Below are 26,730 nucleotides of genomic sequence, written 5' to 3' on the forward strand. Positions count from 1 at the left end.
ATCAATATAGTTTATTTTTTCCAGACTCCACCAGAGATAGTGTCAACAACGGAAGCATTGCTCGTAAAATTCCGAACAGACGATTCGATAGTATTCAAAGGTTTTTCGGCGTCTTATCAAGCTGTCAAACCGGAGCTGTGGAGCGAAGAGGATAGTTCTGAAGGTGGAGAAATGGAAGAGGAAGATGAGCGTATGCCTCCCTTGGTGGTAGGCAGGCGAGGCATGCGAGCTCCATTGCCGAGGTTTGTGAGGCGGCCCACGTGACGGTGGCCGATCAAAAGACATCCGAGACATCGGCGGCCACATCGCAACAGTAATCGATTCAAATCGGAAAACGGCGCAATGTAAACGATTCTTTTGACAAATAATGATGTTGCCATAATAAAAAAAATCAAAGCCGCTGAACATTCTGACATTGCCAAGTTTTTGTGATTATAAAATGGAAGACATCCTGAGATTATTTATGGTATATACGACATTCCCAAGTTATTTTTTTTATTTTAATTATTAAGCAAATTGCTGAAAAATTAGTATTTCCCTTACAAGGAAAGTTTTTGAATTGGTTTCGTTGACTGATTGAAAATGTAAATAAATTATTCTTTAGGAAAACTTAGGTGTAATACTTAATTCCGATAGCGGTTACCAAAAATACTCAGTCATTTAGATCATAATAAACAAGTTTTATACGTGCCATACCGAGTACACATGTTAAAACCAAAGATTCCTTTTTCGTTACATTTCTGTGCCATAAACCATTTGTTTTTTACTTATGCCAAATAGATTTTTTTCAAATAATAATATACAATCCTTTGTACTTATTCGATATGATTAATATTTTCTACTATAAGAGTGCAATGCCATAATTCATGTTTTTGTATTTAATGGAATTTATATAGTAAGTGTGTTAAGAGCTATAAAGCTATAGAATGTAATTAAAATGACAATACAAAATTAAATTATAACTTTTTAAATAATAGGGGTTCAAACTCATGTCACACTATATTGTTTATGGTTACTTGCGTTAAGCAAGTGATTAACAATTTTACATGTAAATGTAAATGATGTGAGAAAAGTACATATAGAATATCGTTCATCTTTTAACTGCCATATAAAATACTTTTTCAGCTTGTTATTTATGTAATAGACTAATCCAATTAATCAATAACTATTGTAAAATTAAATTAAAACGACCATGTTATACTTTTAGTACAGTTAGTGGTTATATTCAGATATCGTAGTACGGTCTTAAAATATAGAATCGATCTACGAATTAAAATTGGTACCAATTCTAAGATTACTTTTGTGTAAAATGTTTAGATAGTTACGATTATTGTGCCAAAACTTGATACTTACCTAGTTATAGTTTATTTAAGTTAGTGTTTTGTAATGTAGAACTTATTTATATGTAGAAAGGTTACATAATATTATTTTTATTAAACCAAGAAAAAGAAACTTGCCTTTCATTGAAAACTTTAGCAATGAATTCATACTATTTTGATTGATATGATCACATATTTTATTATTTTCTTTCATCGTTTACCATGCTAAAACATCTACGAAAATTCAATGGCGTTCCTAATTTTAAATATAATAAGAAGGACAAAAAGGATTTTTTTCTGGATTTGGATCTGAACTTAATCTTAATTAATAGGGTACTAGCTCTCGTCCGCGACATTGTCTGCGTTGGATTAAAAGAAAAAACAAAATATGTGTTCTTATGTATATCTTTGTGGTTTTCCAGAGTATCCTCTATCTATGCCAAATTTCATCAAGATCGGTTCAGCTGTTTAGGCTACAAACTCTAACAAATATCCATCCATCCTCCCTAACTTTTGTACTTATGTTATTTGTAAAAATATGTTTATGTCATAGACAATTACGTTTCAATAATTTATTGGTGACATGGTAACATTGATCAATAAGTGTCAAACAATTCAAACTGAAACTTGAAATCAACCTCTCAATCTGTCAGTGTCACGATTTTACAAACCCATTTGTGTCACGTCGAAAAAGTTCATACGTAATGTTATTTATTTATGTGATTTCCTTTTTGTTGCAAACTTTCTGACGAATAGCCACATTCTTGAAATCTAACAGTGACAAATCAATTTCACATAACACAAATGGCTGCGATAGCTTTAAAGATTAAAAATAAGGATGGACAGCATGTTTTAAAAGATTTGACCTCTGAAAGTACAGTGGGCGAATTGAAAATATTTCTTTCTAGTTTATCAGACGTTGGTATAGAAAGAATTCACGTGTTATTTGGTTATCCACCGAAGCCTCTCGACATTAGTAATGACAACAAAAAGTTAAATGAAATCGGTTTAAAAACTGGTGAAACTTTAATATTGGAAGAAAAACAAGCTCAAGAAAATACGCAGAAAAATGAACCACAGAAGCCTGTAGAAAACGGTGTAGTATCTCACGAGACTATAGGATCGTGTAGACCTGGAATTCTAATGAAAAAAGTAGTCCCTCCAGATAACTCTTGTTTATTTACTAGTATAGGTAAGTCATTCAAAGTATATGTTTTTACTATGGTTACAAAGTCTTAGAAGAAAAATGTTACGATGGGACTACAAGGTGGCAATAAAATTCAAAGATGTATCAACACATACTAGGCAAGCATGGTTGCTAAGGTCTAGTGAGATTTGAACCCTCAGTGGAGACATAAATGAGCTGACTGTACAAAATATATAACTTTTACACTACCCAGTGTAATTATGCTAATTATTTGACAATTATACATGAAAATAAGAGTATATTTAACAAAATAGACAAGAATTTTTATTTGATACTTATGGACTTACAGGTTTTGTACTAAATGGTAATGTGGATACTAGTGTCCATAGTTTAATGAGACAGATTATTGCTATGGAAGTGGCGAGCGATCGTGAGACTTACAATGAAGGAGTGCTTGGTCAGCCGAATGCAGATTATTGTGCCTGGATTCAGCAGCCAAGTTCCTGGGGCGGTGCTATAGAGGTATACAATACATTTGTCATTTTAAATATACTGTGACTGACTTATTGCAACCTATAATAATTTAAGTCAAATTTAAATTAAATCTAAAGGTGCGTCTGAATGTTTAGAAACTTGCACCAATAGTTTTATTATTAAATTTGCTAAGAATAAATATCCCAGCATTGGTATTATGTAACTTTGTTATAACATAAGTTATGCAATTGGAGAGAATTGAATATTTATAAGTGTTGAGTCTGTAGTGTTTATTTCACTTATAAAAATCATGTTACAGTATAACACTGTATTAATGTTTTCAAATGTTGTACAAGTTTGGAACATTGTACAAGTTGTCAGGATGTTGGGAAAGGTCAACTGCAGTGTACACATGTCCTTGAGCCACTAAGATATTTGAAATGATCAATACCAAATGAATTGCAAGTTACGATCTTGGTTTAGAATATTCATAGATATTTTTGTTTTCAGGTTGCTATATTATCTCGTTTCTATGGTATTGAAATGGCGGTTGTGGATACATTAAATGCAATTATTAATAGATTTGGTGAGGATAAGAATTATGGGCAGAGAGTGTTTCTGTTGTTTGATGGAGTTCACTATGACCCTCTCTATTTGGAGCAGTCTGATGTAAGTATAATTTTAAGAGTAATATACAGCTTTACAAATAAACATGGTATAAAGTTAAACTTTTACAGTAGTAGTGCCTGCTTTAACATCTTAGCACTGCAGGGCCGGCATGCCCGGTGTAATACCACAACCACACAGAAGACAGGCGTAAAATGGAAGCAATTCCATCTTTCGTCTGATGAGTGGTGAGTTTGAGGAAAACACTGATGCTGCATATATCAGCAAAGAAAGTAGAACCTAGTGGTTGTCTAGTTGTGTAGATTCTGCCCCTCATAATGAATGTATAACTAGTGATATTTTTTTCAGGGTGGTCTACAAACGATATTTCCTTCTGAGGACATGGAAATTTACAGAGAGGCGGAACAATTAGCACATGAGGCTAAATCCTCGCGTCAATTTACTGACCTTAATAAATTCACGCTTAAATGCCTTGTCTGCAATAAGTTCCTCACGGGGCAGGCGGAGGCGCAGCGCCACGCTAAAGAAACTAAACACACTAACTTTGGAGAATTCTAGCATCATTGGGCTCAATGTAGATTATTAATTTTATAACTGGCAACTTTAAATGTCTATGGTCGAAAGTCACAAATTTGACAGTTAAAAATGAATTTTAACGGCTCCAACGTAGACTGTCGTAAGTTTAATTTTGCGATTCACACCTTGTTTTATGTTTTGTAAAGTGAGTACTAATTTCAAATTGTTAGAAAAAACTGTAGATTTTAGCTGTCTCTATGTTGTATATTTGATATGTTGTAATTAATCGTATTAATGCTTTGTAAAATCTCCGTTTCAAACATACGATAATTTACATAGGAGCCGTCTATTTGTTATTACTGTTCTTATTGATTTTGTTATAGCGTGGAAATATAAATTTGTTTAGCACATATCTCGAAATTATTGTATATTATTAAATTAAATAAAATCTATATTTCTATTTGACAAAAATCTCTTATTGACATAGGTATAGTGGTACAAACTTATCTCACTTGGTGTGGCGCTGTTATCGCGGTTAGTTTTATCAAAAAAATATCTTGGCAAACAAAGTAAAAACATGTTACAATGGCTATTTTAGTATTTCTGCCCACTAGGCCAGATACATTTGACGAACTGTACGTAATTGTCATAAACCATGCTATTGGGAGCGAATAATAGTGATTTAACTATTTTAAAAATCAATAAATTTGTCATTTGTTTTATAGTGTTATAAATTACTTTGAAATTGTTTTTCCGTCCTGAGTTTCTTTGTCTTTTTAGTACTAAATCACAATAAACCCAATTTATATTTAAAATGAATGTTAGTGCCCTTTTGATTTTATTAGGAAGGAAGTGTGTTCAATTTTACGGTAAATTCTAAAAATAGACAGTTTTAAATTTGCCAAGAAGCATATACATTAGAACCTCGGGAAATAAAAACCTGTATAACTTCAAAAAATAATATGTTCCCTTCCTATCAGAGCCCAAAACCTCTATAACATGGACCCTTGATAACTTAAAATATTTTGTGTTCCCCTTGGACTTTAACTTATCGAGGTTCTGCTGTATAATTAACACATTAAATGCCATCGAACGGTTTTACGAGAGCTTACGTATGGCATTGAATGTGTTTGGAAGAATTATTTTATTACTAGTTAGAAATGCTAGTTTAGCTTTTTCATGCATCACTGCCATTAATATTAAAAACGATTGACACAAGACTAATATCACAAACATGTTGCCTTAGAATAATTGTTAATAAAATCTATTAAAAAGTTTGGGAAAAATGGGTAGTTTTGACAATTTGTGTGATCGCCATTTCTCCAAGACCAGGATAAAAATGATTTATTTATAGAGGATTACCGATTTTTACCATAATAAATATTTCACGAACCAAAGTAATCGATTTTTTATTTACAACCTTTGTGTACCGTAAGATTTAAACTGTTTAGTATGGTATTTACAGTGTTTTTTGTAATTACACGTATTGCCGCTAAGGGGTAATAGAGGGGATCATTTGTGATAATTTTGACCCCTTATGCAAAAGTTAATAATTTTGGAGTTAGGTTTTTTTTGATTTTTTGAAAATACGTCAAAAATGTATTTAAAAAATGTGGGTGATAAAATATTTTTTCTTCAGAATTGATAAAATATTATACAATATTATATTAATTATCTGTCCAAATTTAAAAATGCGAGCTAAAGAATCATTTTTCTACATAAAATGAAATATACTAGATAACTAAATAGTAAATAAACTAGCTTTTGTCAAATAATGAATTGAATTGTTTTTGTAAAATTTAACTTATTGATTGTTTTTAAATAAATTTTTCATTTATTTTGAAAACAGCTAAAAATCATGATTACTCAAAAATTGTTAACTTTAGCATAATTAATATGTGGGTGAATTATCAAAATTATCACAAATTGTCACCTAATGAGAATACGTTACGATTACCAATAACTCTGTTTATGTAAAATGCATATATGTTTTTGGAAGGATGTTAATTACGTGGTAACAATCAAAAGATATATTCTGACTGATGAAAAAACAAATAGATGTCAATTGAGTAGCTATTTTTAGTTCCACGAGAACTAAGCCGCGGGGAACAGCTGAAAACGGGTGATAAATAAAACAAAATGCTTGATTTATTCGATTTATTTTTAACACAAAAATGTACAATGTCAATAAATATAGCTAGTCACATCGGCTTTCTATCACTTGTCCAATAATTTCTTTACTCACTTTATACAAGTTGTTATACAACTTAACCCTTATCTTTACCTCACGCTAACACTCGTCTAGGGATGGCCCATGTTGATACAAAAACATCGATAACGCGATATTAGTTTCTCTTCATTATTGTTAAATAAATCATCTAAAATTAAATTGAATGTACAGCATTAATTACTTTAAATAACAATAAATTTTATTTAAAAATGTTCGAAGATAAGTAACTTAGCAAGAATAGTGAATGCTAAATTCCATATAATGTAAGTTTAAAATACCTTAACAAAAATGTTTCCAAGTAGACGAAGGTAGATTTTGTATTGTAGTGTAGATTTACATAAAAGTAACGTAATCGACGTTAGAATAACATGGACCATCCCTTTTTTTAGTTGTGCAGTTCCCGGGCCATCCATAGACTATCGATATCCAGACTTTACAACACTATTGCAACACTAACGTATACAATGTGTTATATTTCTAACAGATAATAAATATCAATTATATTCTTACACAACCTTCAGTGTCCCCGATATTGTATTTGACCTGATCTCCGATACCATGCCTTGATATGAAATGTTTGTTTAGCGTTATACAATTTATAACATAAAAAACATATTTAACAGTTTAATAAATGTCGTTGTCAAACCAATATCTGTATTTTAGAACTAGAAACATTTCATCATCACCAGCTCACTATACATCCCCACCAAGGGGCTCGGAGCTTACCCTAAGTAAGGGGTGACTAGGCCATAGTTAACCACCCTGGCCTAGTACGGGTTGGTTGACTCCACACATATCTTTGAATTTCTTCTCCGATGTGTGCATCACGACGTTTTCCTTCACCGTAAGAACGTCGGGCAAATTATGTACATATGAAAATTCGAAAACCGAAAAACACATTGGTACAGCGGGATTCGAACCCAAGACCTGTAGATTACAAGTCAAGTGCTAAAACCACTGAGCCACCGACGCTCTCAAAAACATTTGCTAGATTTCAAAGACAAAATAAACTTTAGCTAGAGTTAATAAAAAATAAATTTTCTTTAAATACCACTTTTATAATTATTTAATAGAGTTTTATAAAACATCGTAATTAAGACATGATAGATAAGGTTTGACAACAAATCCTGTTTTATCACTTCTGGGGTACATACAAAATAAGTCCAATGGAGCAAATATTGAACTAATTCAGTGTTAGAAATGAAATTCGGTGCAAGTAAAGCGTACTATGGATGAGCCCAAACTATTGCGACTTTACGTAAGCAATAAACATGATTATAAAGAAAATAGTTCACTCTATTTCAAATAAGGAAAAAAATAGTCATATCCTTATCATGCAATATTGCTATTTAAAAAAAATATGTAACTAAAATAAAAAATTAGGAAGTTTAAATTTTTTTTTCTTCCTTAGCTCCACAGCCCTTTGTGGGCCTTGGCTTGGTCAAGAAATTTTTTCCTTCGGTCTTTTAGTGGCTACCGGTTTCCAATTTATTGTTAGAATGTCTTTTTTTATAAATTAGGTTATACCTTTTTATTTGAAAGGAACAAAAAAAAGTTTTTTTATGTTATAAAGTTTAGCCACGGATAATCGTAAAATAATTTTTTAATATCTAATTTTTTCAATTTGAGTAAAAGCCGCTATATTTTTTACTAAACGCATTAGAGGTTAGGTTAGTAAAGAAAAAAACAAGGGCGAGAAGTGTTTATATTTCTGTCCTAATTTGAAACAAAGTGTAATTTTCTGTTTATCGCGTTTATTGCTCGTAAATCGCTTTAGTTAAATCTAAAAAAGCTGTTATACAAATATATTCAATCACTTTCTACCTACAAGCCTAAAATAATCTCGATTATAAAAAAATCGCAATTCTCCAATAATTTTAAATTTTTTGTGTGAAATATTCCTTATTTTGGACAATATTTTAACATTGCCTTAAATAAGCAATATAATAAAATATTACTCGTTTTGTAAGAAAAATAGGAGCAACTTTTCATATATTTTTTTTTAATTTATGGACATTTTGAAATATATTAATTTTTATCTAATTTAATTTATCTATTCATATTTTAATTAGAATATTCCTTGTGCGTGAAAAGTTGCAACTATTCTAATGAGATACGAATAATTAAACTGTCGCGACTATGTCCTAATGGGGTGGGTAGAAGTAAATTTATCAAACCCATTGTAAACGGAGCTTAAAAAAAAGGATACTTGAAGTCATCATTTTTTATAACGTACTAAAGGTTTATGATTCAACCATACTCAAAAAAAATATAAAAGAAAAAACTATATAAAACACAAATTGATTCACGATCTTCAAATATTTATAAAATTATCAACAATAGCTCTTGATTTTTTGTAAAAAAAAAAAACAAAAAAATCCCAAATTACATTCAGGAATATTTTAGTCGTTCGAGTTTTTTACATATCAGGATAAAAGATAATGCAACGAATTTAATTTCTATATGGCAGTAATAAAAAAAATAAATGCTACCTAAGCGAAATACATTATGGTTTCTATCGACGGCATCGACATACAAAAATAATTTTATGATTTTTTTCGACTATTTTTTTTATTTCGATTGAACCTATCTATTTATGTCGATTTTAATAATGTAAAAGGCCCATTTTCGAAATAAGGGATACAAAAAAATTTTTTTTCATCTGAAAAAAAAACCGTCAACATTCACTTGAAATAATTTACTAGAAAATGATTTATTTATAGTATTAAAGTATTCGAGTAAATTAAAAATCGCTAAAAAAATGGGCCTCTTACAAAGCGACATTAATATGGCATTAAGAAATCGCAAAAAATATAGAAAAGATATTGTAGTCTATAAAGTCACAAAGCGTATGAATTTAGAATATTAGGCTGTCTTTAAATAAGTTTTTGAATAAAGCAAACTATTTAGAAGAAAAAGTAGGCGTTCAATTATGTTAATTTGGCGAATTTTACAATTGCCTAACTATTGTTTAAAGTATTAACAAAATTTCACTATTTAATTGTTTAAATTAACATCAGAGGTCTGTTACTCTTTCATAGTTATTAGCGTCAATGTCCTTTTATTTTAATGGACCTAGGTCCAGACGTCTATAGATTGTAGACCTAGGTCCAAAAAACGTAGATTTAGTAGTAGAACTTAAGACCTAGGTCTAAGACTTATGACATCGATCTAAAGCTTAGTATAATTCGAAGGTTACTAAACTTTAGCCCTAGGCCTAGAGGTCTGTAGACTTTAGCCTTAGTCCTGAAGGTCTTTGAACTTAAGCCCTAAGCCCTAAGACAATAGGCCTAAGTCTAGGACTGTACATTTTTGACCTGGGGTCAAGGTTTGTAGATTTTAGCCCTAGGGCAAAGACTAGACTTCTAGACCAAGGCCTAAAAACTTTGCCCTAGAGACTAATTGTCTGTAGACTTTAGTGATCTAAAAGACTAGACTTAGCCCTAGACCTAAATGTCTGGAGGCGTGTGTATGTATGGATGTTTACTGCTGCGGCTTAGCGAACGAGAACCTGGGTAGGCAGATGCCGAACTTAGTCTCCAGTCCAGTGAGCACTGGCGTGGCGACCTGGTAGCCGCCGATGTGGTCCGCCTTCTTCTTTGTCTCCTCTATCGGAGTGGCCACGTGTAACTCTGATCCTGTCGGACGGCTGGGGAAATAGATATTTTTATTATTTCAGTAGTAAAAATAAATACACAATTACTATGTTAAAAAGCTTGTAAGTAAATATTTGAGAAGAAACTTTTTATTGTACCGTTTTTGTTGAAATATCCTTAACCTTTATAGATAAATTACATATGTATTTCACACTAGCTTCCGCCTGCGACTCTGTACGGGAAATTAAATAAATCGAAAGTATGTAGCTCGTGTTCTTTCAGACTATTTTTATTTAAAAAAACTAGACTAGTAAAACTAGAGATGTTAGATATGGCATATGCTAAATTTCATTAAGATTAGTTCAAAAGTTTTGGCTACAAACATCCATCCATCTATCAAAACATTTGCAAAATTGCAAGAGACGGAGTTTGTGACGTTGCAAGTAAGTGGTACACCGCGTATTTCCTTGACTGTACTTAAGTTGTAATGTTTTTTTTTATAATAATTTTAGTAATACTCACGATCCGCCGAAGTCGACGTAGAATAAGCGCTGTAAGATCTCGTAAGTGACGAGTGTGACGCCGAACTGCGGCGACGAGCGGAACACACGCGCTGGAAAAAAAATTAAAAATAAAACATAATAATTTAAACTATTTTTACTAGATTGACATAGTAGGGGCTACGACTAGCGTAATTCTCAACGACATGCATATTTTGAGTGACAAAGGTCATATTTTGCGCGTATGTCTTTTTGTATGTATATTGATTCCTTTGTAACAGGCTACAGCTTATATGACTGAACCGATTTGGACTAATAAGGTGTCATTCGATTCGTCTTCTTCCTAAGAGTGTTATAGTTTATATAAAATTGTCACAAAATACCTACAGTTTACGTAAGAAGAAAAAATCTAAAAATACAGTCAAAAAGCTGACGTCAAATCTCGATATTTTTTTTCCATTTATGCATAGTTTTTTCGATGTTTTTGACTATATTAGAGTTAGTCGGTTATTTTTGGTTTTTGATGTAAGTTATTTGCATTAGAATTAATTTTTAACATATACTGACCAACAGCTCCCTTCCAGAAAGCTCGCGCGCCTTCCTCGGCGTATATCTTGCGAGTGGCATCGATGACACCGTTGTATGTAGTTTGTCCTGACCTGGCTACCACCTGTAAGCAATAAGTTTATAAATGTGTGGTTTTCTTTAGTTAAAAAAGAGCCTTGGCCTGTGACATTATCGTTACCATGGCCACCTTGCTTCCTTGATGTTGCCAGTTGTAACTTTTTGTCCCTATCCAGCAAGAGGGTCATATTTAATATTTACTAATTCCCTAATTTTAATAGCGTGAAAAAAAAGCCTGAAGATTGTAACTGTAGGATTTTTTATAAAAAAAATATTCAACAATACTATTATTGTTGACATCCTACGCCACGAAGTAGTGTGTTTACGCTTCTTTATATTAGTATAGATAGAGATAGAAGTATAGTATGGATAATCGACTATAAATTAGGTTTTTTTCAATAAATACAATCGCATGATCGTATAGGTAATGTTATATTTAATTTTGAATAATCCATACAAATATTATAAAGATTTGCATTTTTGTATGAATTGAAATAACTCAAAAATTACTGGGCCGATTTTAAAAATTCTGTCATCGTTAGAAAGGTAATTTATCACTGAGTAACTTAGGCTATACATATTTTTTAATTTCACGGGAACAAAGTCGCGGGCAACAGCTAGTCGTGTGTAATGTATGACGTCACCTGTAGACGTGTCTTGATGACGTCAGCGGGCGTGACGAGCGAGGCGGCGGGGATGCCGGCGATGGCGCCCGCCGCCAGCAGCGTCAGCGGGTGGTTGTAGCCGTTCTCGTCCGCGAACTTCGCCTGGAACCACACCATACACAACTTCAGATACACCATAGACATAGATATACACCATAGACATAGATATACACCATAGACATAGATATACACCATAGAAATAGATAGGGACCATAGACAACTTGATAAACCGCTTTAACATCATAGCACGAATGGGCCGGCAAGCCCGGTGTAATACCACGACCACACAGAAGACAGGCGTTAATTGGAAGCAATTCTGTGTGTCGTCTGATGAGTGTGGTGCCAGAGGTCTAATTTAAGTCCCATTCTCTTTACCACCCTTTTCTTATAAGGAGAGGATGGGAAGGGGAAATATCCTCTTTATGTTCGTCTCCTCCTCGGATAAGGATAGGCAACGCATCTGCAATTGCGGATGTCTATGGGCAGCGGTCTCTTCTCCATTTTGCCACCTTATGATATAAAAAAATATATATAGTATCCGATCGAAACTTTTTTTTTTCAGCCGAAATCGAACTCGGTATTGATCTCTGTTTCGAAACCGACATTTCCGAAAACATTTAAGATTATGGTTATGTATTAAACTTTAATGTATTTAAACACAAACATCTTACATACAGGTTCTTAATAGAGAACAAAAGCGTTGTAATTTATATTCAACGATTTTCGACATATATAATGTTATTTTGTATTTCAGATTTTTTGGCCGAAATTAAAATTAAGATCGAAATTATGCTGAAACCAAAAGTTATTGGTAGTTAGTTAATTAGTATCATAGACATAGACAAATACCATAGATTAATAGAGTAAGATTTGGAATTCTTGTATATTAAATTAACCAAAGATTAAAATTTAACTATCTTTTGCCAGCAACTTTAGTAAAATAGTAACTATAAAAAAAACAGAGTTATATAGTAAATACGATACCTTAACATGAGCGTATGCGGGGAAGTATATAGCACTGAAGGGCACATCCCTGAGAAGGCAGGCCTTCGCCCCCTTGTAGAGACCGAAGAGCCCAAGGTCCTTGACGACCGCCCAGGCCCGCACCTTGCCCCCGCCAGCTATCTCACCCGCCACTTGCAGACGGATCTTCACTATCTCCAGGGGATTGGTGAACACCACCTGGGAACCTCCGGCCTGGGGAGAAAAATATACTTTAGTGGGGAAAAATAGTCAGTAATATTCTAGTATCCCTTAACTCGGTACTAGCACTTGCTGGGTTGCTTGCTCCCTGAGAATATATATCAGGGGAGCGAAGAGCTTCAGAAGTCACCAAAAAAAAATTCTAGTATGTATTATACACGTTTCTGTCAGTTTTTAGCCAAGCTATTCCAAAAGTCGACAGAGATTTCATTAGTTTAATTATGTTATGTTAAAGAAATATGTTTTTTTTTAATTCTACGTCATCAACTGTATTATCGTTATAACCAGCTCACTGTACGTCACTGAGGGGCTCGGAACCTACCCAAAGTTAGGGTGACTAGGCCATAGTCAACCACACTAGCCATGTACGGTTTGGTTGACTTCACACATATCTTTAACTAAGACTAAATTATTTTTTTCCATAACAGCAGTATTCATAGGGAGTAAACTTAAGAATATTAGACTTTTAAAGAATTTAAAAAGTTGTAAAACCAGAGTGAATTGAATTGCATTAATCTAAGTAACACTTACACAGCCGCCGGCGAGAATCTCAGCGTACAAATTAATGTTGCCATTCTTATCCATAAATTTGTCACGAACGAAGTCGTTCACCTGCAAAATAGACAATTATTTTTTAAAGATTGCTGATATATACTATTATAAATAAGGTATAGCACTATTTATTGTCCAAAAAAACAAGAAAAAAAAATTCAAAACATGTGAATGAAATAAAAAAATCAATTCTTGGCCAAAAGGAACATGCTGATGCGGCCTTCAGCTTGTCACTGAAGGCCGCGCTATTTCTCGGTTTGAAGTGGGAAGATTTGTATTTTTGTATGTATTGAATTAACTTAAAAACTGGACAGATTTAAAAAATTCTATCACTATTAGGAAGCTAGCGCTGAGTAACATAGGCTATATTTTCATGTGGACTGCGAGCAACAGTTGGTCAAAAAATAAATGGGATTTTTAGAAATAGTCCATAGTACTAAACATATAGTGAGTTTACAAACTGACAGTCAATTTGATGGCCTTCTCCGGCGCGACTCCTATGAGCTGCGGCACGAGGCCGCGGTAGAGGCCGAACACTCCCTCGTGCCGGATGACCTTCTTGAAGCAGTCCCAGGAGTTGCGGTACGCCACCTCGCCTATGAAGGAGCCCGTGCGCTGGTTCTGCATGCGGGTCTTCACTAAATCTATGGGGTACACTGCTGACGCGCCCACGGCTGGAAACAACATTTTAAACTGACAACTGGCAAACTGATGTATGAAATTTTCGATAGATGGCGCTGCACTTTTTTTCAATAGCGATAAATGGCGCTACACTATTTTACAATAGCGATAGATGGCGCTGTTATAAAACTTGAGATTTGCGGTCTGATTGTACTATTTTGCAATAGTGATAGATTGCGCTGTTATAAAACTGAACCAAAGACAAAGTAACGATTGTTTTAGATTATCGAAAAGTGAAAAATGTATGAAAATGATTTACTTGTCTGTTCACATTTTGTGGGTAAATTAAGGACACTTTGTGTAAAACTGACTATTTGGGATTGAATTATTTTACACAGCTATTATGCTTCAAATTTACGTTTTAATACAAGGTTTCTTTAATATCATTAAAAGACTGTCGACATTCTGATAGAGTAACTTAGGTTTGAGGTAAGTAATGGTTAGACCAATAGAACCTTGGTCTTCAAACCAAAATAAAAACCAAAAATAACCAATGTAAATACCATCAAAGCTAGAATTTTCTTGCATAAAATCACAAGGTAAAGCGATGTATAAATAACTAACCTCCAGCAATCGAGCCGAGAGTGAATCTGTAAGTGCTCTCTAAGATTTGTATGAGAATGCTTCTTTCTTCAGGACTCTGGAACAAGGATAGGAGAATATTTACCTGCAACTGAACTGCCTGCGAGAGGATTATGATAGCGTGCAGGTTATAAACTATGGAAGTTACCACCGTTTTGTCTTAAATAAACGCCGTATTAACTTAACAACTTACAAAATTACGTCAATCATGATTATCCTCAAAATAATAATGTAATTTTAATAATAATCTATCTAGAAAATTTGTCTTCAGTCCTTTCCTTGTAATTTTTTTAACTAATTTTCGAAACACGTGACAAATGGATATTTAAAATTAGAAACGACCAAATAAATTAATTTATCATACGTTAAAGAGTAAATATTTGTATTTTTGTATGTATTCAAACTCAAAAACTAATGAGCCGATTTCGAATGTACTTTCACTAATAAATAGCTACGTTATCACTGAGTAACATAGGCTAAATGTATTTCCGCGCGGACGAATACGCGAGCAATAGCTAGCTATTCAGGATAATACAGTGCTTCTTCCATCGTTTATAACTTTTTACGTGTATGTTTTGATTGAGCGACTTTGTGGTTTTTAAATTGGATTTTCGTGTACTAAGATCTACAGAAGAGAAGGTGGAAGTGGATAGAAATGGAGTCGTGATGTTTTTACATACATATATAAAATAATAGATAAATTTTGAGTGATTTCAGCCGATTATAGTTCCCTATACGTATGTAAAATGTAATTTCAAACGTAGAGGGTAGTTAAAGTAGGGGTGAAATTTTGTACATTAATAGATTTAATATTTGTTTTGTTGAGGAGTTAAATAAGAAAAAATAATAATTTCTTTTGAAAAATATCGTAATTTTCAATAAAATATTAGTTCAAAATGTTTTCGTTTATAATAATAAAATATTCGCAAAGCTTTTATAAATAAGAAACTAAAGAAAATTGAAAACTTATCGTTGCTATAATTTTTAAGATCGATCCTTCCTTTGCAGGAAAACCACCAATTTTAAAATGGCAACATTTACATTATAACGTCATTTTGCAAAAAATCAAAATATCACCCCAATAAGAAAATACATAGAACCATCATAACCTGCAACCTTGTACTCACCAAAAGGTTTCCCACAAAGTCTATAAATCGAAAAGGCTCTTTACACATATTTACCTCCTCCTTTTGCGCATTGAAAGAAAGAGAAAAAACACACAGCTTTGAGTTAGTGATGTTTCTGCAAATTAACTAACAGTCTAAGAGCTAAACATACATTAGATTACAACGTGTGCACGGCTCCTGCTCTATTGGACGGTTGTCGTGTTAGAGCGGGACAGGTTGATCAGTCGCTAGGTGTGAAAGAGACGGGTATAGCTTACCGAGACCGCTTTGATTTCTGCAACTCTACGTGTCACTTGCTTGAAGTACTGCTCCGGTGTTATTGAGTTAAGATCGTTGTATACAATACGCCTGAAAGAGACATAATAAATAGAATTCACATACAACTTATCTTTTTTACTGCAATTACTTTCATTTATATTACTGTATGTCCTAAATAACTAGCACCAAGACGGAAACACCCTGGTTTCCTATAACACGGGCCTAGAGCATAATGTAGGAACCAGACGCTCGACCTGATATTATTAAGAGAAAAGATTTGTATTTTTTTTACTTTATTTGTAAATGTGGGTTCGTATTTTTTGTAAGTAATTTATTTCCTGTCATTTTGGTTTAAATTTGTAGCGACATTTTTAATCGATTTAAGAGTAAAAAATCTTAGGGCCTGTCCCACCACTGGCTGATAGAGGCTCAGATAGCTTAAAAATTAAGTCACAGATAAGGGAACAAAATCCCACATTTCCATCACATATCTAACAATCCAACTGTTATCAGACAATTTACAATTCGGTGGGACCGGCCCTTAATGGGATAAAGATAATGGTCTTACAAAATTCTATTAGCTTATCAAAAATAAACAAATGATACAAAAATACATACTTTTTTGATGAACATTCATTTACTTTCTATACTTTGTGAGTAGTGTTTCAAATACGATTTAAAATTGCTTAAATTAGTGAATAAATTCATTACAATTAGGATATTGTCTCTGGTAAGTTAAAATTCATTCATTCACTTTAGGGAATCGAATCGAATGTAGTATCATTCAACGAATGAATGAACGAGGATTTATCATACTTATATTTAAATGCGAAAGTTTAGATGAATGGATGGATGTTTGTTAGTTTGTAGTCTAAACTGCTGAAAGGATCTCGATGAAATTTGTCATAGACGTAGAGGATAGTCTGGAAGAATACATAGGCCACTCACTTTTCTTATTAAATTCCAAACGGACGGAGTCGCGGGCGATAGCTAGTTTAAGATAATCTTTAGAGATAGTGCATAATCCTGTAGGCTGTCAATAAGCGATTACAATTGAGATAAACATACTATGAGCTGATAAACATATCTTTTTCATATATAACTAATATAGGACATACAAGTTAGGTTTTGCATGAAAATATCACATCTTCAATTTTAATTGAACAGTCGTACTGTACAGTCAATCGTAGATGTGTAGGGAAATGTCAATTAAACTATAGAGTGGTCAGTTTAAATGAAAATATGTAACGGACTTTATAATTCTTACTAACATAAATTGAAGATATTTTTCAACTGTGATTTCAGTATTTTAGTTCTCACGTCTACTTTAGGTGTTTTGTGCATATAAAATATACCCTATGACACTCCAGAGAAGAAAACAAATCGAAAGACACCTTATTAGTAAAAAATCGGTTGAATCGTTTAGACTGTAGACTGTTACAACTGAATTTAAAAACAAACCCACATATAGTCGGGGAAACTGGCAGTGTAACTTAAAAGCTACAATTTGAACATTATGAAACGAGGCGCGAAACAAAAACCAATACAACGCAACGATGATGATAAAAATATAGTGAGATGATGATGATGATGATAATAATATAGTGAGATGATGATGATAACAATATAGTCAGATGATGACGACGATAACAACATAGTGAGATGATGATGATGATAATAATAATATAGTGAGATGATGATGATAACAATATAGTCAGATGATGACGATAACAACATAGTGAGATGATGATGATAACAATATAGTGAGATGATGATGATGACAATATAGTGAGATGATGATGACAATATAGTGAGATGATGATGATGATAACAATATAGTGAAATGATAATGATGATAACAATATAGTGCGATGATGATGATGACAATATAGTGAGATGATGATGATGATGATGACAATATAGTGAGATGATGATGATAATAATAATAATATAGCGAGATGATGACGATAACAATATAGTGAGATGATGATGATGATAACAATATAGTGAGATGATGATGATGACAATATAGTGAGATGATGATGATGATGATGACAATATAGTGAGATGATGATGATGATAACAATATAGTGGGATGATGATGATGATAACGATATAGTGAGATGATGATGATGATAACAATAAAGTGAGATTATGATGACAATATAGTGAGATGACGATGACATAAATCAAACTTAAACGTGAAATATTATTTAAAATACTCACCCATTAGTATGATGTATCATATCGCAGAGTGTAAATAAAATATCAACTTCTAAAGGAGTTATTTGGCTCATCATCTGTGCTGAGTGTAAGAATTCCTCTTTAGTGACCTCTTGTGTCCGATGTCCGTTTGTTGCATTCAGATATACTCGTTTTATTAATTCCATATTATTTAATAGTGAATTAAAAGCCATGTAATACGGAAAACTGATCTTCCTTTCACCTTGCGGGAAGCCGGAAGCCTGAAATGTTTAATTTTGGTTAAAAAATATACCCTTTTCATACATATTGATACATTTTTAATCAACTTCAAGAAGGTTCTTAATTCGTGTGTATGATTTTTTGTATAAAGCCAGTTAAACACCACCTATACAAATATAATAAAGCGTAAACACACACTACTTTGTGGCGTAATATGTCAGCAATCACAGCATATTTTTGAATAACCCCTTTTTTAATAAAAAATTTACAGTTACGTCACAAGACTATTTATTTTCACGCTATTAAACTTAGTGGATAATGATTTTGGAAAAAAAACCCTAATGTGGGAAAGGGACCATAAATTTCTGCCAACATCAAGGAAGCAAGATTGCCAAGGTTTGTCATGTCATGTCATTTTGACATTTGCTATTGATAATTTTACAAATATAAACAATAAAATAATTTTTTATGATTTCATGCGGATGAAGCCGCACGGGAACAGCTAGTCAATTATAATTGAACTGTCGGATTGGTCAATTAAAACTGAAAGTGCAGTTGGCTTTACTAATTAAGCCTATACTTTCAAAGACTTAGATTGCTCAGAAACAACTATATTTTTTAATGGAACAGTAATATCAATAGTTGGATCCTTCTCACTCATCCCTCACTTTTAACTAAAGAGTCGATTTGTTCAGTTAAAATAGCTAGAATACATACATACATCTACAACGAAGTTCACATTTCATGCAAGGAATGTGATGGAAAATTCCGTTTATAACAATGGGTATGAAATTTGATTCTTCAACCAAGTCTAGTAATTTGACTACCTACAAGTTTATAGCCATTGTTAAGTAAAATCGCATATCACTATCACGTACTTGATAAGTTGACAGAACGTGTTAATCACACGATAGTATAAATAGTGGACATTTACGTTTTATCTATATTCTAAAGAGAGCAAAAAATCTCACGTATTTTTGTAAGACATTGACTAGTTTTTTCATATGAAAATGGAGTTTTTTTTAACTTTTTACTATTTGGTTGTTATACCCGTTGCCAATAATTTGGCTACGGCATAATTCTGAAACGAATTTCGAATAATTCACTTCATAAGTTCCCTATAATCAGTAAAAATAATGGGTTTTGGAGTTTAAGCGTAGTTTAATTTTGACTCTTTAGTTAAGACTGTCAATAACTGACAATAACTAAAACTGTTATATCTTACTAATATTATAAATGCGAAAGTTTAGATGGATGAATGTTAAAGTTTATAATCTAAACGGCTGAACGGATCACGATGAAATTTGGCATAGATATAGAGAATAGTCTGGAAGAACACAGACTACTTTTGTTTTTTTTTAATTGCATGCGGAGGAAGTCACGGGCGAAAGCTAGTTAAAATAAAAAGCGACTTACATTAATAACCTTATTCTTCAAATCTTTAGTAAGCAGATGGTTTTTAACGGAAAGCATGATGTCTCTGAAGTCGGAAACGGTGATGAAGCCGCTGCCATCTTTGTCGCACTTCTTGAAGGCTTCCACGCCGTACTCCTCGTGGAAGTCGTGCAGGAACTGACTGAACTCGGGGTATGTCACCAGACGCTTCTTGTCCTTGCCGAAGTAAAGCCGGACGAAGGTGCTCTCCATGTTGAATGGTAACTTCTTGTGGAGTACCGTCTTACGCATCACCTCCGCGAACTCGTCTGGACATTATTTGTATGTAAAACAATCTTACTAATTTTAGTAATACTATAAATAGGATAGTTTGGATGGATGTTAGTTTAGTCTAAACTGATGGGTCTTGGTGAAATTTGGCACAGATGTAGATCAATTTTTATTTTTTATTAATTACACGCGGACGGAGTTGCGGGCGAAAGCTAGTAATGTTACAAATGCTTTTCCATGGATGGATGTTTGCTAGAGTTTGTAGCCTCAACTGCTGAAGCTCGATGTTGGCAAAGATGTAGAACATAGTCTGCAACGCATAGGCTATTTGTTTTTTTATTGCATGTAGAGTCGCGGGTGTAAGCTAGTAAAACAATACAGATAAATTGACTGTAAAAGGTTAACACATTTTTTCGACATTTACTGAAGATCTTTCTTCTGTAGGAAGACAGGATAATGTAGGCTTTGAACCACAAAAACCCCTCAGTGGAAAATTTTAACATGTATGCCTTCTGTGATAAGTACAATTTTTAACAAAAAATAAATTACAAACCGAGCACTTAGGCAGATCTTGCCCCTCTATCGCTCGTAACGTCCTCGCAGTCGCACACGCGAAATATTAAACGTTACACATAAAAAAAATCGTTTTTTTACTTAACTGTTACATTTACTATCTATGACGTCCGAAAAGCGCAAGCAAATTCAATACTTACCAAAGGCGACGAGCCCATTGCCATTCGTATCGAACAATTGGAAGGCGGTCTTGTAGAGTGCGTCCGGCACGCACAGCAGGCCCTCGAAGGCCTGGAACTCCGAGAACGAGATGTACCCGTCCTTATCCATATCGACGATGCCCGCAATGAGCTGGACCGATTCTTTGTTGTAATCATCTGCAAACAAAAATGAATACAAATTCTTACATTTTAAACATCAATTTCCTTTGAAAAACAATTGGATTTCAAGTTAGCGTTGCTAACGCCCTTTGCGACATTTTTATGACGCCCCATTATTGTTCGTAGCCCAATGGTGCCCTGGGCGATCGCCCTACCCTAATGCCAATGTTAACCGACATAGCCCTCTTTCTTTGGGACATAATTTTTAATCAATTGCTTGTACTCTCAGTAGGTAAATAAAGTATTTGCTTTTCTTTATCTGTCCATCTTCAATATTTATTTTTTACTTATTTAGTCAGTATTACAAAGTCCGACTACACAATATCGGTAAGATTATGAATCGAATGATACTTCGCACTTTATAATCGAACGATCTGTTAAGGCTAAGAGCGGTTACATTGGAGATATAACATAGAGTTATCAAGAACATAAAAACCCTGGAGGTGTTTCAATGGAATTCTATTTTTACATGACTTTCTATTATAATCTATGCAAAAATATCAGTTCCATTTTTCCGCAATACGACAAGGGTTATAATACTGGCCATTCTATATTTAAGAAAAAATTTATCAGTTTTGTATAAAAGGAAATTTATTACAAATTTTAAGGAAACGAAGTCTTTTTTAAATTAAATCTTCTAGGGAAGATTCTTTTAGCGTCTTTTGTATCAATTAAATAACTGTGAGGCAACATTATAAAAGTGAACAAACCTTCGTCAAATAATCCGAGATACTTCCGTACAAAATCCTCACTGGTGATAAGTTTCTCGCCGTTCTTCTCGACGGTGGCGTACTTCAGGAAGATCTCATTTAGTCGATCGGTGTCTGCCCTTTTTAAATAACCAGCCCCCTGAAACAAATATAGTACACAGACGTAAACAAAGTTAGTTGTCAATGTGTAGTTACTAAGTACTAAAGTAGATTTTATTAGATACAAGCAATAATAGACCTTATTACAATGAAAGAAGGCGCAATATCTATCAATGACTTTTAGATTTTGTGTTCGACTTTATTTTGTTGCATAAATTAATTTATCTCTTAACATATTTGTAAACGCAACAATCACATTACTAGTTGTACTTTAGTTTTGACGAAATTATTAGTAAAAACTTCAAAAAATTCCATATTAATCTAACTTGGGATAAATGAGAGATGAATTTTAAGCATGATGTTTAAGATTTTTGCATATTTATGTAATTCAAGGCCTTTAAGACATGTTATCAATCATTAGCGACTATAAATAACATAAAATGCACTATGTCAAGACGTCAAAGTATGCTTGCAACACTAACATAGTCAAAATAATTGCACTTATATCATAACCCCTATAAATTTTCATTAGCTGATCCCGTGCTGGTTCATCCATATGGAATTATGAAAACTTTATTTTACTGTTTACATTTGTCAAATTCTCAATTGCAAATGTCAAAATTACCGTTACTATAATAACCTTGCTTCCTGAATCTTCCTAAGCTTGTAGCTTATGGTCCCTTTCCCACATGAAGGGTTTATTATATTAATATAAATAACAATGCAAGCTAATGCAAAGTTTCAACACTAAAAACATAGATATATACATACTAGCTATCCTCCGCTACTGCATCCCCATGGAATAAAAAAAAATAAAAGCAAGTTTCTTCCAGACTATCCTCTACATCTATACCAAATTTCATGAAAATCCGTTCAGCTGTTTTGTCTACAAACTCTAACAAACATCCATCTAAACTTTCGGATTTATAATATTAGTATGAAGTATGATAGGCAGCCAATCCAGAGCACAAAAGACTCCCGAGGCTTTTTACTGAGATTAATTCTGTCATTGTACTTTACAATGCAAAATGACATTTGTATTGACTATAGATTAGATGTGAAACTGGTAGGAATGACTTCATATATTAGTTAATATCTATAAAACTATTGGTTATCTTATATCAGGATATGATAAGCATTTTGAATACAATAAGAATAATCAAATTTAATTCAAAATATGATTATATGATTAAATTGGAAGCCATATGAAATAGTACAATGGGCATTGAAGACAATTTGTGATCAGTAATTCTAAGTGTTGATTTCCACTGTTGAAATTATTGTACAAGAACATGCTGTCCTTATCATTTTCCTTGTATTAAAAACAATTCCTTGTATTTAAAACAATTAAGTCATAATGTGAATGTTAGAGTTTAAAACACTATTCTTTTAAATGTATGATAGAACAATTTAGCAATTCCTTGCTGAAAAAATAAACCAATCCTACTAAATATAAATGCGAAAGTTTAGATGGATGTTTGTTAGAGTTTGTAGTCTAAATGGCTCAACAGATTTCGATTAAATTTGTTGCAGATATAGCGGAGCCTGGAAAGACACATAGGCTACTCACTTTTGTTGTCTTTTAAAACCAAGCAGATGGAGTTGCTTGCGGAAGCTAATTATTCAATAACTTTAACCTTATTACTGCAATTTTATACCATAAAACTTCTGACAGTTATTTCTAATTATCTATGTAACTAATGTCACATAATTACTCAATCCACTTACATACATAAGGGTCAACTATAGTAATATTTGTTTGTTATTGCCTAATTATAAGAAACATCTGATAAGAACCTATAATATATTATGTAATAGAAACATGAAGAGTCTATATAGTTTTTTTTTATATTAATGTACATTTAGAAACAAAAAATCCTATTACAAGAGCATATTAAAAGTTTTTTTTATTCTGTTAACTTAACCTTTAAATGTTTGTACATTTTCACATTTGTCACATTAATTAAGCAAAAAACAAGGCATTTGTGATATCATTTAAAAAAAACTTGATTATTATTCATTGTTAAAGTTCATTTTGCTCCATGTATGGAAAATTTTTAATTACTCAGCTATTTTGCATGAAAACATATTTTATGTCACTAAAATTATACTTATTGGTTACAGGCATTGAAATATATGTGTTGTAGTTAAAAATAAATGAATTTTATGAATTATTAATGAAGGTCATGTGAACAATAGTTTTTTTTTTCACAAGAGCGAACAGATTTCAGCCAGTATTTGTACTCTATTTTGTATAGACATTAATTAAAATCAGTTTTAAAAGAATCTCTACATGTAGAAAGAATTATAAAACTTCTTTTTAGTTATTTTTTTTATTTAAGCCAGACGTTTTTTTTTTAATTCAATCTCTGGCAGCTTTATGCCGGACACAGATAGTTAAATGTAAAAATTGTACTTTTCCTTCGTACAAAATATTCCTAAAATGTAATTGTGCATATGTAACTCAATAATGTTAACCAAACCCAAACTTATACATATTTAACCACATTTTCCATCACAATTTAACCACTTTACAAAACACTCACACACCAATACTCGAGAACCAGATGTTTAAACAAGTTTTAACTTAAAAGTTATAAAATAATAACATATTACCCGACGTGGAATCATTTTGTTACGAAGTCTTCGATTAAACTGAATTGTAGTGATATTGTGCTTGACGTAACTGATAAGACTATCTTGTGTACCGAAGTCACATCTAACTTTGCCATATTACTGGTATCACTATAGGGTGGTGAATTCCATTTCGAGTGCAATATTCCTATTTTAAAATTCAAGCCATTATAATTGGGTAAGTGAGAACCCCTGGATAATTAAAAAAAAATTTACATAGCACAGAAGGTCAAAAAGGTTAGACATTGATTATCTAACAAATTGTCATATGTATAATATACAGTAACAAAAGTGTATCATAGAAAGCAATAAGAATTAAGACCTAAATCTACTGTTTGATACGGTTAACTACATATAACTAGAATACCGCATCATTGACGTTACGTATATTTTCAAGGGCAGACACTTCAAGGGCAATCCTACCATTAAAAAAAATTACAAAACAGCAAAAGAATCCGTTTTTTACAGTTTCATATTAAATGATTCAAAAATGGAACTATTAAACCTCTCAAAATATGCAAAAACTTACCCACCTCTTGACAGCTGGCCTTAGTTATCAGAGAATTTAACAAAGATTTAAACATTACAATGTTTTTGTCACTACAATAATGTTTTCTCTCAAAAATTAAACTGTTGTTTTACTTAGTAACGATCGATTAAAGTTCGTTTGCCCTGATAATACGTCACAAAATATAAAAATCACAATTCTATTTTAGATCTGCACGCACTGTGCTCATGATCGCCAAAGCCGGGCGGTGTGGTAGTGTGCTAAAATGCGTTCAGTAATTCGTTAACATTTAGGGTTGACTACTGCTATTTTAACAAACGATAACGAAACAATTGTAATTATTTCTGTTTATCACAGTTTAATACCATTATAAATTCAAATTAAGACTATATAAACGTTGACGAAGTGATATTTGCTCCGGAATATTTTTAACGTGTGAATGTCAATATTTTTTTTTGGAACAATTTGTAATCCTTCCAATAATGCAGCTATAGTGCAATTAAATTGAACATATTTTTTTAGATGAGATATAAAGTTGTTGATGTCTCCAGGAGGTCTAAGTATTTGTAACTTCAAAAATAGTAGGAAAACAATGTGGTAGAAAATTATTACTTGAACTATTTTCTGCTGCAACCCTATCTTATGGTAATAATTATCACTTGAACTTGACCACCATGCGATTACGTTTTGACAGATTCTTTATCATTAAATGTAAACACCGTCACCGACGGCTTCAACTTGAGATGGATGGCTATGATTAAATTATTTTGAACAGATGTAATTTTTTCAAATAGAAATGGAAAGTGGAATATTTTAAGTCGAGTACTGATTTAAATAATTAAAAATATAGTACTGACAACTAATGATTACATTTACGTTAAATTTGACCTTGACATTTATCTGATCTCTTAGTTTACATTAAAACGTAATAATGCTAATGAAGGTTTTTACTAAACCTGCTACAATTAATTTAATTTAATACTAACAAAGGGAATGTAAAAACAGCCGCTTACGTAATATATCTTTTGACTTTGATGATGTTAAAAAATATTCATATAAACATTACGTAACTTTTTATAATGTGATATTTCAATACCATGTCAAATTAAAAATTATTTTAAAGTACCATCTTTTGGGATGAAATACAAAAGATTAGACTTTATCTTAATGTAGTGTTACAATAACGCCATAGATGTCGTTGTCTGTAAAAATAGTATCATTGTTGCAATATTAACGCAAATATTGTTATTTATTATTAAATTTTAATGGAAAATTACCGTGTATAATAATAAGTAAAAAAGAAGTTATAAAATATTAGTTATAGTAAAAACAAGCTTCTCAATAAAAATAAAAAATAAGAACGTGAAATATTAATTTACTGAAAATGAAAAGCTTTTTCGTATTATAATAAAAAATCAAATCGATTTTTTTATCAGTTTTTAATCTTAATGCCCAGAGTCCATTGTTACGTTAAAGAAAAAAATACAATTCACGATGAAATGTTACTTTTTTAAAAGTCATCATGATACTAAATAAAGGTACTTCTGTTGCAGATGTAGTGTGGTCGGAAATAATGGACGTTGGTAACTCAGCACCACGAGGTATGGTGGTGACCCCACACCATCTGGCCACACAAAGCGCAGTTAAGATATTAAGAAGTGGTGGTACTGCTATGGAAGCTGCTGTTGCTGCAGCT

General features: G+C 32.5%; 2 protein-coding genes across 4 annotated transcripts; one reads left to right on the forward strand and one right to left on the reverse strand.

Annotated features, from left to right (window-relative positions):
* Nucleotides 1-1,958: 1,958 nt before the first annotated feature.
* Nucleotides 1,959-5,484, forward strand: LOC106103768 (ubiquitin thioesterase OTU1). Its single transcript, XM_013283631.1, has 4 exons — nucleotides 1,959-2,511; nucleotides 2,816-2,988; nucleotides 3,451-3,609; nucleotides 3,916-5,484. The coding sequence occupies exons 1-4, from the start codon at nucleotides 2,124-2,126 to the stop codon at nucleotides 4,123-4,125; spliced, it is 930 nt and encodes a 309-aa protein (XP_013139085.1). The 5' UTR covers nucleotides 1,959-2,123; the 3' UTR covers nucleotides 4,126-5,484.
* A 3,390-nt stretch (nucleotides 5,485-8,874) lies between these two features.
* On the reverse strand, nucleotides 8,875-25,301 carry LOC106103720 (calcium-binding mitochondrial carrier protein Aralar1). 3 transcript variants are annotated; one of them, XM_013283557.1, is made up of 14 exons: nucleotides 25,060-25,301; nucleotides 21,794-21,932; nucleotides 20,904-21,080; nucleotides 19,942-20,228; nucleotides 18,328-18,566; nucleotides 16,101-16,191; nucleotides 14,699-14,774; nucleotides 13,919-14,127; nucleotides 13,433-13,513; nucleotides 12,683-12,895; nucleotides 11,678-11,800; nucleotides 10,977-11,079; nucleotides 10,432-10,522; nucleotides 8,875-9,962 (listed from the first exon to the last, which is right to left on the reverse strand). In XM_013283557.1, the coding sequence occupies exons 1-14, from the start codon at nucleotides 25,108-25,110 to the stop codon at nucleotides 9,797-9,799; spliced, it is 2,046 nt and encodes a 681-aa protein (XP_013139011.1). In that variant the 5' UTR covers nucleotides 25,111-25,301; the 3' UTR covers nucleotides 8,875-9,796. The 3 variants fall into 3 exon arrangements, with proteins under 3 accessions (XP_013139011.1, XP_013139013.1, XP_013139012.1); XM_013283559.1 differs by having other exon boundaries at nucleotides 25,056-25,301; XM_013283558.1 differs by lacking the exon at nucleotides 25,060-25,301 and adding an exon at nucleotides 24,509-24,616.
* Nucleotides 25,302-26,730: the final 1,429 nt, after the last annotated feature.

The sequence above is a fragment of the Papilio polytes genome, unplaced genomic scaffold (genome assembly GCF_000836215.1).
Source record: "Papilio polytes unplaced genomic scaffold, Ppol_1.0 DF823731.1, whole genome shotgun sequence".
In the NCBI taxonomy this organism is placed as follows: domain Eukaryota; kingdom Metazoa; phylum Arthropoda; class Insecta; order Lepidoptera; family Papilionidae; genus Papilio; species Papilio polytes.